Below are 16,736 nucleotides of genomic sequence, written 5' to 3' on the forward strand. Positions count from 1 at the left end.
TGAGCCGAGAGGATCACTTGAGGCCAGGAGTTCGAGACCAGCCTGGGCAACATAGCGAGACTTCATCTCTACAAAAAATAAAAAAATTAGCTGGGTGCTGTGATGCATGCCTATAGCCTAGCTATTCAGGAGGCTGAGGCAGGAGGATCCCTTGAGTCTAGGAGTTTGGAGCTGCAGTGAGCTATCATCTCACCATTGTACTTCAGCATGGGTGACAGAGTGAGACCCCGTCACCAAAAAAAAAAAAAATTCTCTTTTTATAAAAATTAGATCAGACTTTATAGTCATGTAACTTGATTCTTTCATTTAATATATTGTGAACATTTCATCAATTCAATGAATATTTACCTACAACTCCTCTTTTATGGCTACCTGAGGTCTATATGTGAAAGTAGTTCCCTCATTTATTTTATCAGTTCTCCCACCGTTCGACATTTAAGCTGTTTCTAATTTTTCGGTATTTTAACTCTGCAAATATGTGCATACAACCCTGATGATTTTCTTAGGAAAGTTCTTAGAATTGGGAATTCTGGATGTAGGGCTGTGCAAAATTCTTAAGTTTTCAAGACATATATCAGTTTCCCTCTCGTAAGCTAGTTGTGAGTTTATCCTCTGCTCGGTGGTCAGAGCACTTCTTCATACTGTGGCTCACAGTAGACAACATCCTTTTTAAACCTTTAGTAAGTTGGTGTGTGAAAAGCTGTTTTTAAAAGTCATTTTGGTATGTTGACTTTTTGAAGAGTAGCAAAAACCATCAGGTAAATGAATAGTGAGAATAAAAACAAATGTTAACACAAAACAGTCTACTGATTGCTAGTCACCGTGGGCCACTAAGGACCAACCCAAGTGCCATCAGCTGTGGAGTGAATGAGCGAAGTGCAGTCCATCCATCCAATGGAATATTATTCAGCCATAAAAGAGAATGAAGCGTTGACACGTGCTGCACCATGGATGAACCTTGAAAACATTATGCTAAGTGAAAGAAGCCAGACACGAAAGACCGTGCAGTGTATGATTCCATTTATATGAAATGTCCAGAATAGGCAAATCCATGGAGATGGAAGTGGTTGCCTTGGGGATGCAAGGGAATGGGAGGCTGGGGGAGTGACAGCTAAGGAGTGTGGGTTTCTTTTTTTCCTGGGTGATGAAAATGTTCTAAAATTGATTGTGGTGATGGCTGCACAGCTCTGCGAATATACTGAATAGACCATTGAACTGCACACTTTACAGAGGTGAATTGCATAGTATGTGAATTTATCACACAAATATCTTTAACAGATATCTCAATATCTGTTAAAAATGATTCACAAACTTCACTCGTTCCAAATATGTCAACTGCCTACTCTTTGCGAGATGGTGGGAACACAGCAGTGACCAAGACAAGCGCAGTTCCTGCCTTCCTGGAACTAATAGTCTCGTGGACTTGACGTCCCACTCTACCCTATATCCGTGAAAGAAAATACGTGTAAAAGAAAAATCTTTCCAAGACCATCAGAAATTGTACTGGCCTATAATTTACATCTCTTGAAGCATAGCACTCTTCAGCGAGGTGAACAATCCTGCCTGATCAGAATGTGCATTTTGACAACACCGCCAGGTGACTGGTCATTCACCTGGTATTCAGTTCTGGGAAGCACAGATCCAGAGCTTCGCCTTTTACCCAACGTACACATCCTGTCTACACTACCCCATGCTAACATTCTGCGCAAGCACAAACCCCATCCATGCCACCCCCTCGTGTCAGGGACAGTCTGGGAGGTGGCATCTCACTCTGCTTGAGACTCACATCCGTGGAGAGCCTACCGGCCCACTCATGTGCGTCTCACCTGTAGACAACTTTCCCTCTCGTTTCCAGGTGAAGTCTGCTTGCCTTTGGCAGCACCTCTGTCTTTGTTTTCTCTTGCTGCCTGACTAATTACCACGGGTTTAGAGGATCAGAACAACACACGTCTGTAATCTCAGTGTCCTTGATCGGGAGTCTGGGAACGGGTTACCTGGGCCCTTGGCTCAGGGTGGCACAAGCTATTATCAAGGTGCCGGCTGCGGCTGTCTGAGCCTTGGGGCCTCTGGTAAGTGCATGCGGGTAGTTGGAAACATTCACTCCTGCAGTGGTTGGTCTGAGGCCCTCGGCTCCTGGAGGCATCTGCAGCTCCCGGCCGTGTGGCCCCCACAGGAGGGTCACAGCGTGGCCGCTTGCTTTGTTCCAGGCCTGCAGGAGCCAGTCTCTGACTTCTTCCATTTCTGACTTTCCCGTCTCTGACCTCTAACCCCTCTTTTAAGGGTTTGCCTGATTAGGTCAGACATACCCAGGATAATCTCCTTTTTGATTAACTCAAAGTCAACTAATCAGTAACCTAACCTCAGGAGTGACATTCCACCGCATGCCCGGGGCCAGCCCCCACTGGAGGGGAGGGCGTTATGCACGGAATGTCCACCAGGGGGCAGGAGTCTCGGGGGCATTTTGGAATCCACCTCCCTGGATTCCTGTGTCGCCCACCACCAGGCGGCGCCATTCACAGGTTGTCTGAGTGGCGTTCCGGAGCCACGCAGGTGCCATTTCTGTGGCTTTTGTCTCCCTGGCTTAGTTGGCATTCTTTCCTTTGAAACCCCATAGAATTCACTGAGTCTTTCTTCCTCGTGATCTTCCTTCAGATAATCCAAGCTTTGTCCAGGCAAAACAGCTCCAGCTCCTTCAAACTGGCATCACACGACGTGACTTCATATTAAGTCTGTCTCAACAGACACGTGCTGAATGCATACGTGGTGACAAATGTCTTGCCTGGCAGTTTCACCTGTTCTATTATTTATCTGGCCAGCTTCTTCACCTTTCTTGAAAACACCCCCGTTTGTCAATATTCCACTTAAAATGTAGTATTTATTGAGTGCTTACTCTCTGCCAGACACTGTTTGAAGGGGCATACATAGATGATCTCAATGAGCCTTTGCAGCAACATCATGAGTTGTATTATGCCGTTTTACTGATAAGGAAGCTCAGGCACAGAGCAGTTAAGTAATTCCTCCAAGATCACACAGCTTGTAGGGAGGGAGCCAGAAATTGAGCCCACACAGTTTGGGCCTAGAGCCCCTGCAGTCAGCCGCCAGGCAAAGCTCCCTCCTGAAGCTACCCTCTGCACCCCGCAGGGCTACCCCAGAACCAGAGGACATTCCCTTTTAGCTCTTCGTGTCACATTCTGTATTTTTAAAGTCAACATCTTCATCCCCATATCCTTTTTAGCAGGTGTGTTATTTCACTGCCTTAAACTGAACTCAGAGTCAATTTAAAAAATCTCCGTGTTTGTCATGTGAACTGCTGAAAGTAAGTCTTCTCACTTCCTCATTGAGGTCAATGCATTTAAAAATATTTTCTGGCCACATTTTGTTGTGTTTGCTTTTGGCCATTGTTACAGGCAGCTCATTGTCTGTGACTGACACGATTGCAGTGTCTCATGTATGAAGTACCTACTGTGCACACAATGCCACGCCTTGCGTTCCAAAGACAGAAAAGGTCCTTTGAATCTTAATGGACAGAAACACAAGTTCCTGAAACAAGAAAACAAATATATTCAAATGGCTGCTAATAGTTTAAAGAATACTGGTTTTACTAGGGTATGTAACAATTTTCCAGCATGTTCTCATCCATTTCAATGTGCTATAATACAAAGAGCCCTGGGCTCAAAGTTTAGCTTCTCCACGGATCAGCGGCCTGTGTCTGCCAGGGCCCCCCACTCAGTCTTCCCGAGCCTCGGTTTCTCCCGCTGTGGGGTTGGAAAACAAGTCTACAATCCCTTGTTTGTAATTTTGAAATCCAGGAAATGCCAAAACCATTAGCTTTCTTCCCCATCAGTTCAGCAGAAATTCATGGAGCTGAACTGATAGGAGGTTATCTGAGGCCTCTACGTAGCTCATTTTGGGTGAATATTCGCACGTTTTGCCGAGACACATGATTACCTGGTAAGAGTGTGCTGCCCCAGCGGCCCGGAGCCCTTACCTGACAGGTAGTCAGTGCACTGCCTGGTGTTCTCACGCCAGAATTCCCACTCGGAGACACGCCTGGCCCCGGTGGTTGTGGATAAGGGTGGTGGCCCTGCCACCCTCCGGGGTGACCGAGAGCAGTGAGAGAGAATTCACAGAAAGCAAGGAAGCTCCCGTCTCAGGTCACTTCTGACCTCCTGGCACTGGGCAGTATTTTCTACCCACTTACTATTTAGATAGAGGCAGAGAAAAAATGCAGGGGCACAATTTCCGTAGCTGGAAGGGAAAAAATTCCTCTTTCCTCCAACCCCAAGAATGACCCTCTTCTTGCTTCTCAAGACCAGGGAAGCTCTGCTGTGAACCTACACGTTGACACTTAGGAACACTCTGAAGCTTGACCTTTGGCCTCTGGCCTCCAACGCTGCAAGACCCTTCGTGTGGGTCTGTTGTGGAAAGGAAAGGAATAGAGAGAAACCGATCACATGACCTCCGAGAATTAGAAGCTTTGCCTGTTACTGGGAGAGGACGGGCAGCTGCCATTGCTGTTTCTTGTTTCTGTAGAGTGAGAATCTCAAAGTGGTACGTAAAGATGTTTTTTAAAACCTGGTTTTTCGCTGTGCTTCTGTAAAGAGGGGTTGTATCTGAAATTATTTTGCTGGGAGCGGGGAGCAGAGAACAGACACTAAGCAGGACAGCAATTTCACATTTCAGATACACATGTTTATTGAGATATACACGTTTATTAATGTGCCAAGGCAGCCTGCTGGACTCTGGAACTTTCTGTCTGGTGGTGAACTTAACAAGGGAGCAGAAGGAAGACAGCGCCAGAGGCCCAGCTTAAAGGGCATGTCTGTTTGGGGGCCAGGAAAAGGGCTTCTGAAGAGGGGCTTCGAAGGCCAGGTAGAGGGTGGGACGGCGTGGTCGGCTAAGTGGGTAGCCTAGGAAATTCCAGATAGGAAAAGCTGCGTGTAGACGTGGCCAGCAGATGTGGGCACATTCAGGGGACCCAGAGTCACAAACCCAGACACCCTTAGGGGCCAACATGCCAGGGAGAGACTGGGGCCGGGTGGGGAAGTCTGTGGCAAACTTGGGCAGCTCCTTAACTGGCCATCTATTGCCTTGCCGCAATGCAGGCCCATGGCTTCCAGATCCGTCCTTTCTTTTCAGAAGCCACACACCTGGATGTGTATGTGAACTATAAAAGGCTGCCATATTAAAAGGTACATGAATTTTAACACTGCAGCATCCAAACCAAACCCGCCTACGGGTTACAGGGCAGGGAAGGAGACCCCACTCTCGGGTGTGGACCCTGGGCAGCAAACACCCCTGACGCTGTGTGACATTTTGTGCTCTGAGTGCCCCACCTGCCCCTCTCTGGTCCAGCCCTGCCTCTCGGGCTTCCATTTGTGACTTACGGTAGGGCCAGGGCTGTGGTCTCTGAACTTCGCCTGGTGGGCACCGGGGAGCTACAGAAGAATCATGAACAAGAAGGGAGATGACTGGCACGCATTTTAGGAAGGCAATGGAACAGGTAGGGTGGCAGGGGCAGGCCCAACCCCGGTGGCTTTCCCAGTAGGCTTGGACCAGGGAAGCCTGTGACAGGATCCCAGGGCAGGGTCACCTTGCAGGAGGCAGTGTGGGACACGTGGCAGGTAGGAACTTGGGTTCTGGAATCAGAGTGTCTGAGCTCAAATCCTGCCTCTCCCATTCACCACTTAGGATCCTGGGTGGGTGACGTAACCTCTCCTGGCCTCAGTTTCTTCTGTAAAATGGGGATCATAGCAGGGCCTGCCTACCTACCACGAAGGGTGTGATGGAGAGTCAATGAGGTCATCTGTGAAAAGAGCTTGGAACGGTGCCTGGCACATCGTAAGCACTTGGGACACGTTAGCAACGAGTACAGTCGCAGAGACCAGGGGACCTAGCAACCGCGGCTGTACCATCTCCCAGGCCCACAGGATTAAGCCAGCGCTGGAACAATCACTCGGAGGATCCTTTAAAACTCTCAAAGCCGAGGCCACACTCCAGACCTATTAAGTCACCATCTCTGGGGTGGGGTCTGGGCATTGGTATTTTCTGGAAGTTTCCCAGGAGTTCGCAATATGCAGCTAAGTTTGGGAACTGTCGCTAGTCTAGAACCTTGTGTGCCTGAGGCCTGAGCGGGGAGAACTGACTTTGAAAATACAAGGCCAGGCAAGGAGGCTGCGGCCAGAGGTGAAGCAGATAAGGTGCGCGGGGGAGGGGGGGAAGGGCGTGTGACCTGGGGCCCAGCTGGGGGCACAGCTCCTGGGGCCTCCCTGGCCTGTGGCCTCGGGCACCCCCAAGCCTGGGACGCAGCCACTGCCTGCACCCGGGGGAGGCCTCCAGAGCAGGACGCAGCGGCAGCAGCTCCGAGCCCGGCTTGGGCGCCAGAGGGAGCTCGTGGGAACGCGCCACGCCTCCATCCCTGAGCTGGTTCAAACTGGTTTGGGCAGGGTGCGGCCTGGGCGGGCTGCATTCCAGGCCTCAGGCTGGCTGCCTGGCCCGGGGCCTCCCCGAGGGCTGCCGACCTAGCGCAGGACCACTGAGGGCAGGGCCCTGGGGCAGGAGACAAGCACCCCTGAGAGGCTGGGGGGAGATTTTTAAAAATTCAGTCCTCTTTGTTTAAAACCATTTATTTGGCCTCCCACGGGGGTCCCTGGCTAATGCCAGTGGCGAGGCAGAGCCGGGGATAGGGGCTATTCTCAGACCTGGGTGTGCATGGGAGTCAACCACAGGCCTTGTTCAAATGCAGATGCCCAGCCCTGCTCTTCCCAAGGATCCCGATTCGGAACGTTTGGGGTAGGGCTCGGGGCATCTGTATTTTTAGCCAAATGTTTTTAAGGCACAATCACACATTTAGGAAAAAAAGTCTAGAAACAAAATGATGGTTGGCTAGCTCACTTGGCCCGGGGTGTGCATGAATCGCTGAGATGCTTATGGAGAATGCAGGGACCCCTTCCCTAGATCCCCTCCCCTCGAAGGGGATTTGGGCAATGAACACTTTTAGTTAATATCCCAGGCTTTTTGTTTTTTAATGAGTCATTTTGGGTATTCAAAAAATTTAAATATTATAACAAGCATCAGCTGAAGAAATAAAGCATTACAAATGTGGAAATCCTTCTCCTACCCCTCTTCCATGTCATTCCCCCCTCCCCAGTAGCCAGGTTCCGGAATGTGGGGGCATTGCTCCCGTGCACAGCTTTGCACTTCTACTCCATCTGTCTGTATCCATAAACAATATATAGTGCGGTTTTGCATGTTTTAGAAACTGTGTGTTAATGGCAGAGTGCCCTACGGAGCCTTCTGCAACTCATCTTTTTTCCCTTAGCCATTATGCTTTTGAGATGTATCCTCCAGGGGAATTTGTTGTGCGCAAGTCTGCTTGGGCAATCTGAGGCCAGTCTGGGCTTCCCTGGGGGAGGCCCCCCGCCAGCGGCAGGGGTGAGGGTCTGAGGTTGCTTCCTGGGTGGGTGTGTGATGCGTGGAAGGTTCGTAGCATCGGGAAAATCATGATGACCAAGTGTGGGTGCAGGAAATTCCTATAAAACCTTTTTTCCAAGCACCTGAGGCCCAAGTCTTTGCCAAGAATTTCCCAGATGATGACTTGGCCTGAAGGCCTGAATATCTGGGAACGGAGAAATTAGCAGTGGGCAGATTTGCTAGTGGGAATTGTACATTGATGAATCACCCAAAAGGCAGATAAACTATGTGTTTGGACCCCCTGCTTGGGGGTTCGAATCTAACAGGAGGAGGGTGTGGGGCATCTCGTATATTTATAATATTTGCAATCCCCAAACCAGCCCATTTAAAAAAAAATTAATGTTTAAAGTCATAAAAACGAAAAATCAAAACTCTAGACTCCTTTCAGTGCTTTCCTCATTAGCACGGCTGTGGGGGTACCCCCTCTGCCCCCTCCCCCCGCTTCAGCCCCGGCCCTTCTAAGGAGTCCAGTCAAGCCTCCGAGGACCGCGAGGGGCGGGGACGGGGGGGACGGCAATTGTCAAATTTAGTGCACTGGCGAATTCCCTGAGGGAGTTTTATAAAAGCCTTCCCCAGGAGGAAGAGGAGAACCGCTGCACCCCGGCTTCTCTAATTTTCAAGACTCTCTGGCGCAAAATAGATGCTCGAGTAGGATGGGCCTGGGGGGCGGGGGCTTTGGGCTCTAAGTGCAAGGACCCCCCTAGGATAGCGGCTCTCTATCCTGGATGCCCTTTGAAAACACCCGGGGAGCTCTAAAAACGACGGATGCTCAAGCCCCACCCCCAGGGGTTCTGACTTAAGCAGCAGGTGTGAGGCCTGGTTTCGGGGCTTTTAAAAACTCCCCCGGGGATTCGATTGCGCAGCCGGTGCTGGGAACCAGCGCGCCATCGGATTCCGGTGGAAAGCGGTGGTTTACCCCGATGAGTCTCAAATTAAGTTGATGGTTCTCAAACTTGGTTGGAACCACCTGGAAAGCTTCAAAAGCTCCCGATGCCCAGGCCCCACCCCAGAGACTGCGCGTGTCCCGGGCTCGGGAAGTTTTAAAAGAGCCCAGGTGACGGCGATCTGCAAGCCAGCGTGCCCGCCACGGGCGGACCAGGCGGTGCGGGGGCGGCTGCAGCGCGCGCCGCTCGCCACCGGGTGGCGCTGCACGCTCGGCCCGCACTCCGGGAGCCCCGCGCCGCGACCGCCGGGCGTGCACCTGCCCCGCCTCCGCCAGGCGGGCCGCGGGGCATGCAGCCGGGCGTGCGACGGGCCGGGGGCGGGGCTCCCAGGCCTGGGCGCGGCGACCGGCTCCCGGGCACCCTCCGCCAGCCCGACCCCGCCGCCCTCCTGATGCTGCTCGTGGACGCCGACGGGCCGGAGCCGGTGCGCAACGGGGCGCGCGAGCTCGCGGTCTTCCTGACCCCCGAGCCCCGGGCCGAGGTAGGGGACGGGGCGGAAGGGGCCTTGGGGCTGGAGGTCCGCGGCCCTGAACCCGCACCGGGACGCTGGGCTTCCCCGCAGCATCCTCTAGCCCCTGCGGTGGAGGCCCGGGGACCCCCTCCTTCCCGGAGCGGTGGCCGCCTGGCGCTACCCAGAGGTGCGCGGCAGGTCGCGCCTGCTCGCTCCTCCGGGCGACACCGGTCACCGGGGGCCCAGACTCGCCTCCTGTCCCCACCCGGGCCCCGCAGCATCCGCCGGGTCCCCGGACGCCGGGTCGAGGCGCGCTCGGAGCTGCTGCCCTTTGCCAGGCTGGCCCTGGGGGAGCCCGACCGCCGTCCCGGCCCTGCCCGGCTCTCGGCCCGGTCCCCTCCGAGCTGGGCCCGAGGCCGGAGCGGCGAGGCAGGCTGCGGCCGCGGTCCCTCCTATAGCTAGGAGGGAAACACCACGCCTCTGTCTGCACTTTCTATTTTAAAAGCATAAAATGAAAGTAGTTCTAAGACTAGACCCTCTACCTTCCAGCTGAAGGCAGTCTGTTGACGGTGCCGTGAAAAAGTTATTTACCCAAGTTCACCGGGACTTATTCAAGGACAGAAATTCACCCATTCTCTTTTTAAATCACAGAAGCAGCACAGAAGTATTTAACGTAAGAGATGAGCATCCCTCTTTTCTCTCCCACCCCAATTCTAGCTCTCGGAGAAAACCGGCTTTAGCAGTTCGGTTAAATCATTCTAGACATTTAAAACTTGCATTTGCAAATGCAAATACCTGTGTGTCTATATTAGTTTTTACAAAACCCTACTTGATGCCGTAATAACTGTCCTGCAACTTGCTTTTCTTTACTCAAAATAGCGTGAGCAAACGGGTAGCGACTGCTGATGGGAAGGTGTGGGGCTGCTTTTTAGCGTGAACGTGCAGGAGTTAGTGGCGATGGCTGCGCAACTTTGCGACTATACTGAAAACTGCTGACTCAGACACTTTAAAAGGATGCATTTTAGGGTTTGTGAATTATATCTCTGTTTTAAAAATAACATGGACATATTTCCATGTCAGAATGGATCCGTAAGAACTGTCCAATAGAAATGTAGCTGGAGCCACAGATGTGGGCCACCTATGTAATTTTTTAGTGCTCTAGGAGCCGCATGAAAAAGAAACAGGTGAAATTATCATTTCAAGGTATTTAAAATAACAGTATATATCCAAAATATCATTTCAACATGTAATCATTATTTTAAAGATTAATGAACTTTTCATTCTCTTCTTTGTACTAAGTTTTCAAAATCAGGGTTTGGTGGGTTTTTTTTTTTCCTTTTTTTTTTTTTTTTTTTTTTCATTTCATTGTCCTTTGCCCTGGCTGCTGCCATGCGCAGACAGAGGGATAGCAGATTAAAAAATAAAGCTTTTAATACTGAATTTGCAGCACCTCTCAATTTGGACCAGCCACCTTTTAAGTGTTCAATAGTCACACGAGGCTAGCAGTTTCCATACTGGAGAGCGTAGGTCTGAGTCATTCTTAGGCTTCCTGGTATTCCAGCAATTGCTCCTATTTCCTGAGCACATACTGTGTGCTGAGCCGTGTTCATAGATTATATCGTTGCATCATGGCAGTGACCCAGTGACTAGGATGGTGTTATATCTTTTATAGCTCCGCAAACAGGCTCTCGCAGAATAAATGACATGGTGTGGATGTACTGTAATTTATGGACCATTTGTAAGTGATTCAGAGCTGCTGTCTTTTGCCAGGCTGGGTCCTGGGGGAGCCTCCACCCCCAAGTGCACCTTGGTCTGGCATCCCACGAACACAGGGACAGGCATTCACGTTGTCTACTACTTTTCACGGGTTTTTAGCATCCTGAGTGTATTTCTCGTTCCTTTTCTCCCTTTCTCTTAGCAGCGAGATATCATTGTGCCCAGTGGCTAAAGCCCGGCTTCATTTTGTCTCTATTAAGGACAGTCTTCAAGAGAAACTGTGTGTGTCAATTTCATTTTCTCCCTCAGGGCTCTCTTTAACTCAGACTCGGGCTGGCTCATATTTATTGGTAAGGGACATACTCAAGAGCCCAGACTCCCGGTAGCGCCACGTGGCAGGAAACCCACTTAACGCGCTTGCTGAAGTTTATTTACCAAAAGCAACAGAAACTGCACCAGCACAGAGTCACATGCAGCTTCTACTTAAAGCTTAATTCAGCAGCAGATCCTTGAGCTGAAGCTGCTTCCAGGTTGGCGAATGAGCTGGAAAAGGACAGCCTGGCTTGGGAACAGGCCCAGGCAGCAGATCCTTCCCCACCAGCCCGGCTTCCAGGTCACTTTTGGCTTTTAAATGGCGTAGCAGGAGTCTCAGCCCAGCCAGTCCCAGGCCTAGGGGGTTCTGGGTTTCCCAGTGAAGTGGGGCTGGCTTCATTCAACAGCTGGAGCCCCTGTATGTGCTGGATGCTGCCCGGAGCTGGGGACACCACAGGCAGTAAGACACACGAGGCTCCTGGCGTTATGGCACTGCCAGGCAATAAACACGTAACGAATCAGACCTCTAAATGGGATGGACACTGGGGTTGTCTCCAATCTTTAGGAACCTGTGATAAATGCTCAGAGCACACAACAAGGGGCAGGAAAGGATTCTCTGAGAAAGCTGGAGACCACTGAGGAAAGTGCAGGGAAGAGGGAGTACAGAGATCCAGGAGGGTGAACAGAAGGCTATTGTCTGGGTGCAATCAGGGACGGCTTCCCTGAGGCAGTGTCGTTTTATGGTGAACCCTGAAGTGTGAATAGGAGTTGGCTGCTGGAGGAGAAAAATATCCCAGGCAGAGGGAACAGTCTTTGCAAAAACCCTAGGGGGACGAAGAGGGGGGTTCTCGGGATGGAGAGAGGAGCAGCTGGTAGAGGGGAAAGCAGTGAGAGGGAACACCTGCTCTGCCGGGACTTTGCACGGGCTTCCCCAGCATTGAGGAGCCACTGGAGGACACACCTTGTGATTGGTTGGCAGGTGAGTTACTATTTCCAGTGTCTTTGCGGTTTTCTGTCCAACCAGCTTTTTTTGTTGTTCCTGTCTCTGTTTCTGGATTGAACTTCCTCTTTTGGGGGAAGTTTCAGGGTAGGTCTCCGGAAGCAGCTTTGTGATGGCAGGGAGAGAGAGCTGTGTACCCCTGGGGTCCCGTGATTTATGAGAGAGGGGAGCTCAGAGGCCCCCACGTGGCTGAGCACTGATGCCCACCCAGGGGGGAATTCCTGGCCAGGCTCTTCCAGAGTTCCATTTGGTTCTTGAGCTGGGACATGGGACACAGGGTGGGTTTGGCCCACAGATGGGGTTAGTGGCCTCAGTGGAAGGAAACAAAGGTGGCCAGCACTTTCCCACACCCGGCATCTTTGCTTGAATGAGCAGAGGCTGATGTTCGAGGAAGCACCTGGGACTTTCAGCCACATGTGGATTATTAGCCCAGGGGGTGCAGACTGGTAGCCGAGGGCAGAATCTAGCGCTCTCATCTCATTGGTTCAGTCCATGTGAGTTTTGAAAATGGAGAGTTTTCTTGGAAAAATCTGAGTTTCTTGTTTATTTCAAAAAAATGAGCCAGGTGTGGTGGCGCACGCCTGTAATCCTAGCACTCTGGGAGGCTGAGGCAGGAGGATCACTTGAGGTTAGGAGTTCAAGACTAGCCTGAGCAAGAGTAAGACCCCATCTCTGAAAAAAAAAGAAAGAAAGAAAGGAAGGGAGGAAGGAAGGAAGGAAGGAAGGAAAGAAAAGGGAAGGGGAGGGGAGGGGAGGGGAGGGGAGGGGAGGAACAAATGAGCCGGGCATGGTGGCTTAACCCAGTAATCCCCAGCTACTCAGGGGGCTGAGGTGGGAGGATCTCCTGAGGCCAAGAGGCCGAGGCCAGCCTGGGCAACAAATGAGACTCCTTCTCTAAAAACGCAAAATGGGCAGTCTGGTGACAATAGGTCCATGGTCCCTAGTGTGGCCCCATTTGCCACAGTCCTCACTGTTGCCTGCTGCTCCTTGGTACTCAAGCTAATGCCAGTTACCATTTATCCTTGAGCTTGAACTTTTGATTTTTCTATAGTCAGAATAAGAGGAAAGGAAAATCTTTCTCCAAGGCATGTACCTGGACGAAAATAGGAAAACATAAATTAGCCAAAGATGGCCTTGAGTTTCAAGAAAAATACGAGAGACGCTGTCTCCTTGTGGAAACTAAGAATATTCTATTGTGTCCAACCTGCAAGCACCACGTGCCTCTGGGGAACCTGCTGGCTGGTGCCCTTGGCATTCAGGTTTGGGATGCGGGATTAGAAGTCTGCGGAGGGGCTCCGGGGCAGCGTCTGCTATTTCAAAAATGTAGTTCAAAGACTTTTTCCTTAAGTCTTTACGGCCAACCTGCTTGTGCCTGGCACCGCGCTGGGCATTGGGTGAGGCCAGCGAGACAGACCTGGTGCCTGTCCTCAGGGACCAGTGCAGTTGGGGAGGGAGGTGAACAGGCTACTAACGATCAGATGGAGTGACTCACTGGGGACAAATGCTGGGCAGGGGACACCTAAGGGCTGTGATAGAGCCTGAAGGGGGCATGGGAAGACTCAGCGAGATCAGCAGCCCGTGCACGGCCCATGGGGGATAATGAGGGTGGTGTCCGAGGGCATGGGCCTCGGTGATCATGGTGGGTGAGGCAGGGTTATAGGGCCCGGGGGCCGTGGGGATGGGCTTTATTCTGTTCTAGGGTGATGGATAAAGGACAGGATCCGACTTATGGACTTGGACTTGGACTTGGGGCTGCGGCGCTGGAAGATATCGGGCCTGGAGCGGCAGCAGGGAGACCAGAGAGGGCTGCCGAGGCCGGACGCCCTGTGTCAGAACCTCAGGGGTGTGGGGAGCCAAGGCCAAGGTGAGTGCTCGGAGAGGGCAGCCTTTCTCAGAAGCAGCTCCTACCTTACTACCCCCACGAGCCGTCCTCGGGGCTCTGGCAGCTGTTAATCACAGTACACCCTGGCGTCGGGTGAGGGTCCCCAGGCAGCCTGACCCTCAGCGGTGCCGAGAAGCTTTAAAACAAACAGGTTCCCAAAGATTGGAGACACCCCCGGTGCCCATAAGCCGTGCCTCTCATGAGGGGAACGCACGGGCTGAGACTCGCGCTGCCACCTTCTGTACATGAAAACAAGGCAGAAAATATGTATCTTCATGCATCTATAAACAGACTAAATCAGTCTGTAGGGGTGGGGTATAGCCATGGCTGAGAGCACCGATACAGGGTGCAGCTCCCAAACTTTGCAAACTTGGGCGTCACTTCGGGGTCTTTAAAAAAAATGCTGATGTCTGGCTCCCCGCCCCGGGCAATCTGATTTAACTGGTGTGGGTGCACCCCGGGCATTGGGATCTCAAACCTCTCCAGCAGGGTTTGAGGCCTGGGAGTGACCAGTCTGTTGGAAAATCGCTTTGGCAGATGGAGGAGCATTAATTATTGGGGGGACCCTGGGGGGGGACCCGGGCCTGGGGATCTGGAATTCTAAACACCCCCCAGGTGATTCCGAGGGCTGGGCCTGGCTGGGGCTGCCCGCCACTCTGGCCTGGCGCTGGCAAGGGGTGCAGGCTCGCGTCCATGCAAGTGGGATCTGCCTCCAGCGTCCAGGAGTGCCCCACTGCCAGCGTGGGCCCCGTGCGGGCAGAGACCCCAGCTGTCCTGCTTGCTGCCTGGTGCCTGTCAGTTGAAGAAACATCCCTTACAGGCGTGTGAACCCCTGGCGCCCTGCCTGGGTCAGACAGTCTGCCAGGTGGGAGGACGTGGGCTCTGGAGCCTCTGGCCTGGGTGCAGGTCAGGCCCTGTGGCCCCCCCATGCCTTGTCTCTTCATTTCTCACAGGGGATTCTATACGGGGTCTGGGAACATTAGCTACGATCATTTGCTTATTCATCGTGCAGGCATTTACTGGGCAAGTCCTAGGTGCAGACGCCGTGCCCAGTGCTGGGAGATGAGAGTACAGGAGAGGCGCCCCCAGCCTCGGGGGCTTGCAGTGGGGGTGACCCACACTCACACAAGTAACAGTTCTAAGCCGTGTGTGGAAGTGGGCAATTTCAGCCCTCCATTTGGGCTGAAGATCAGGAATTTTCACTCACTAGGCCCAGAAGTGTGGGCCCAGAAGTCCAGTGTAGACCTAGAAGTCCAGTGTTCACTCTTTGCACCCACATATGTTGGGCCGACCACAGACTCCACTTAGGGTTTGCAAAACCCAGTTGCTGTAGGCACAGTCTGAATGAGCCGCCGGTTCTCTTAAGCTGTCTTAGGATCTGAATCTATCCCTTTGCTGCAGCTGTGGTGGGAAATACGGCTTGTGGTTCTTTCTCACTTTTTGTTTTTTAGAGACAGAGTCTCACTCTGTTGCCCAGGCTGGAGTGCAGTGGTGTCATAATAGCTCACTGCAGCCTCAAATTCCTGGGCTCAAGCGATCCTCCTGCCTCAGCCTCCTGAGTAGCTGGGACTACAGGTGCATGCCACCATGCCCAGTTAATTTTTTAAATTTTTTGCAGAGAAGGGGTTTCACTATGTTGCCCAGCTGGTCTCAAACTCCCGGCCTCAAGTGATCCTCCTGCCTCAGCTTCCCAAAGTGCTGGGATTATAGGTGTGAGCCACTGCCCCTGGCGTTGTGGTTCTTTTAAAGTAAATTAGAGTTGGTTGTTACTTATTTATTTATTCATTTTAAAATTAGAGATAGGGTCTCACTCTTGCTCAGGCTGGTCTCAGAACTCCTGACCTCAAGCTATCCTCCCGCCTTGGTCTCCCAGAGTGCTAGGATTACAGGCGTGAGCTACCACACCCACCCTGGTAGTGTTTTTTAAAGTTTCGTTTCAAAAATTAAAAATGTATACACATGTTACAAATCCAAAAGGCCTCGTGGCCATGGAGTAGTGGGTGAGCCTCCTCCCACCCTGTTCCTCAGGCCTCTGCTCCTCATTGCCTGTGTCCCCCTTCCAGGCAGGTGGGACAGGTACTTCCTCACCTCGCACTGACTCCCCCTTCTGCGTTATGCTTTTTGCACTCAACATATCTCAGAGATCTTTCCATGCGAGTGCACAGAGAGCTGCCTGACTATTTTTAGCAGTTAGAATTTCATTGTCTGTCTGAATTATAATTGAGCTAACCATTCCTCTACTGATGGACATTTGAGTTATGTGGAGTCTTTTGCTGTCACAAAGTGTGCTGCAATGAATGCCTCCGTACAGACATCATTTTGCATTTATGCAAATATGTAGGCTAAATACCTAGGAGGGGAATTACTGAGTCTAAGGACACACGCGTTTTAAATATTGGCCACTGTTGGCACATTAACCTAACCTCTGCTCTAACTCTGCATGTAGAGCAGAGTGGTCAGCCCTTTGTGGACACTCAAATCTCAAGGTCGAGGGTCCCTTTGGGACCAGCATGGGACCTCTGTCCTGCTTTGGTGGTCTGGGAGGAGTGAGTCCCCCGGTTTCCTCTTTGGGCAGTGGATTATCTAGCCTGCCGGCTCCTGCCTGGTTTGCAATGCAAACCCAAGGCTGTCCAGAGGATCACTTGATCTGTTCCCCAGCTCCCGGGACTTTTCAACCTTCATTTCATCCCTCCCATCCTGTGCACAGAGATGAGACTCAGGCTGCTTTTTCTGCCTGGGCTGAGTGGACCTTGTGGTTTCTAGGAAGATTCTTCAGTGTTTTGGGGTGTGTGTGTGTTTAAACAGCATTATTGAGATATTATTCATGTACATACAGTTCGCCCATTTAAAGTGTACAATTTAACAGCTTTTAGTACATTCATAGATTTGTGCAACCATCACCTACAATCAATTTTAGAACATTTTCATTATCCCAAAAGGAAACCCTGCACCCCGTAG

At 51.6% G+C, this 16,736-nt stretch overlaps 1 protein-coding gene across 1 annotated transcript in view; it reads left to right on the top strand.

Moving 5' to 3' along the window:
* The first annotated feature begins 8,607 nt into the window (after positions 1–8,607).
* BCAS4 (breast carcinoma amplified sequence 4) overlaps positions 8,608–16,736 on the top strand; it is a 46,091-nt gene continuing 37,962 nt past the window's right edge. The window contains exon 1 of the mRNA XM_045529262.1: positions 8,608–8,898. Coding sequence (XP_045385218.1) covers positions 8,707–8,898 — 192 coding nt within the window. The 5' untranslated portion in view covers positions 8,608–8,706. The remainder of the gene's footprint in view (positions 8,899–16,736) is intronic.

This window comes from Lemur catta, chromosome 17, assembly GCF_020740605.2.
Source record: "Lemur catta isolate mLemCat1 chromosome 17, mLemCat1.pri, whole genome shotgun sequence".
Taxonomy (NCBI): domain Eukaryota; kingdom Metazoa; phylum Chordata; class Mammalia; order Primates; family Lemuridae; genus Lemur; species Lemur catta.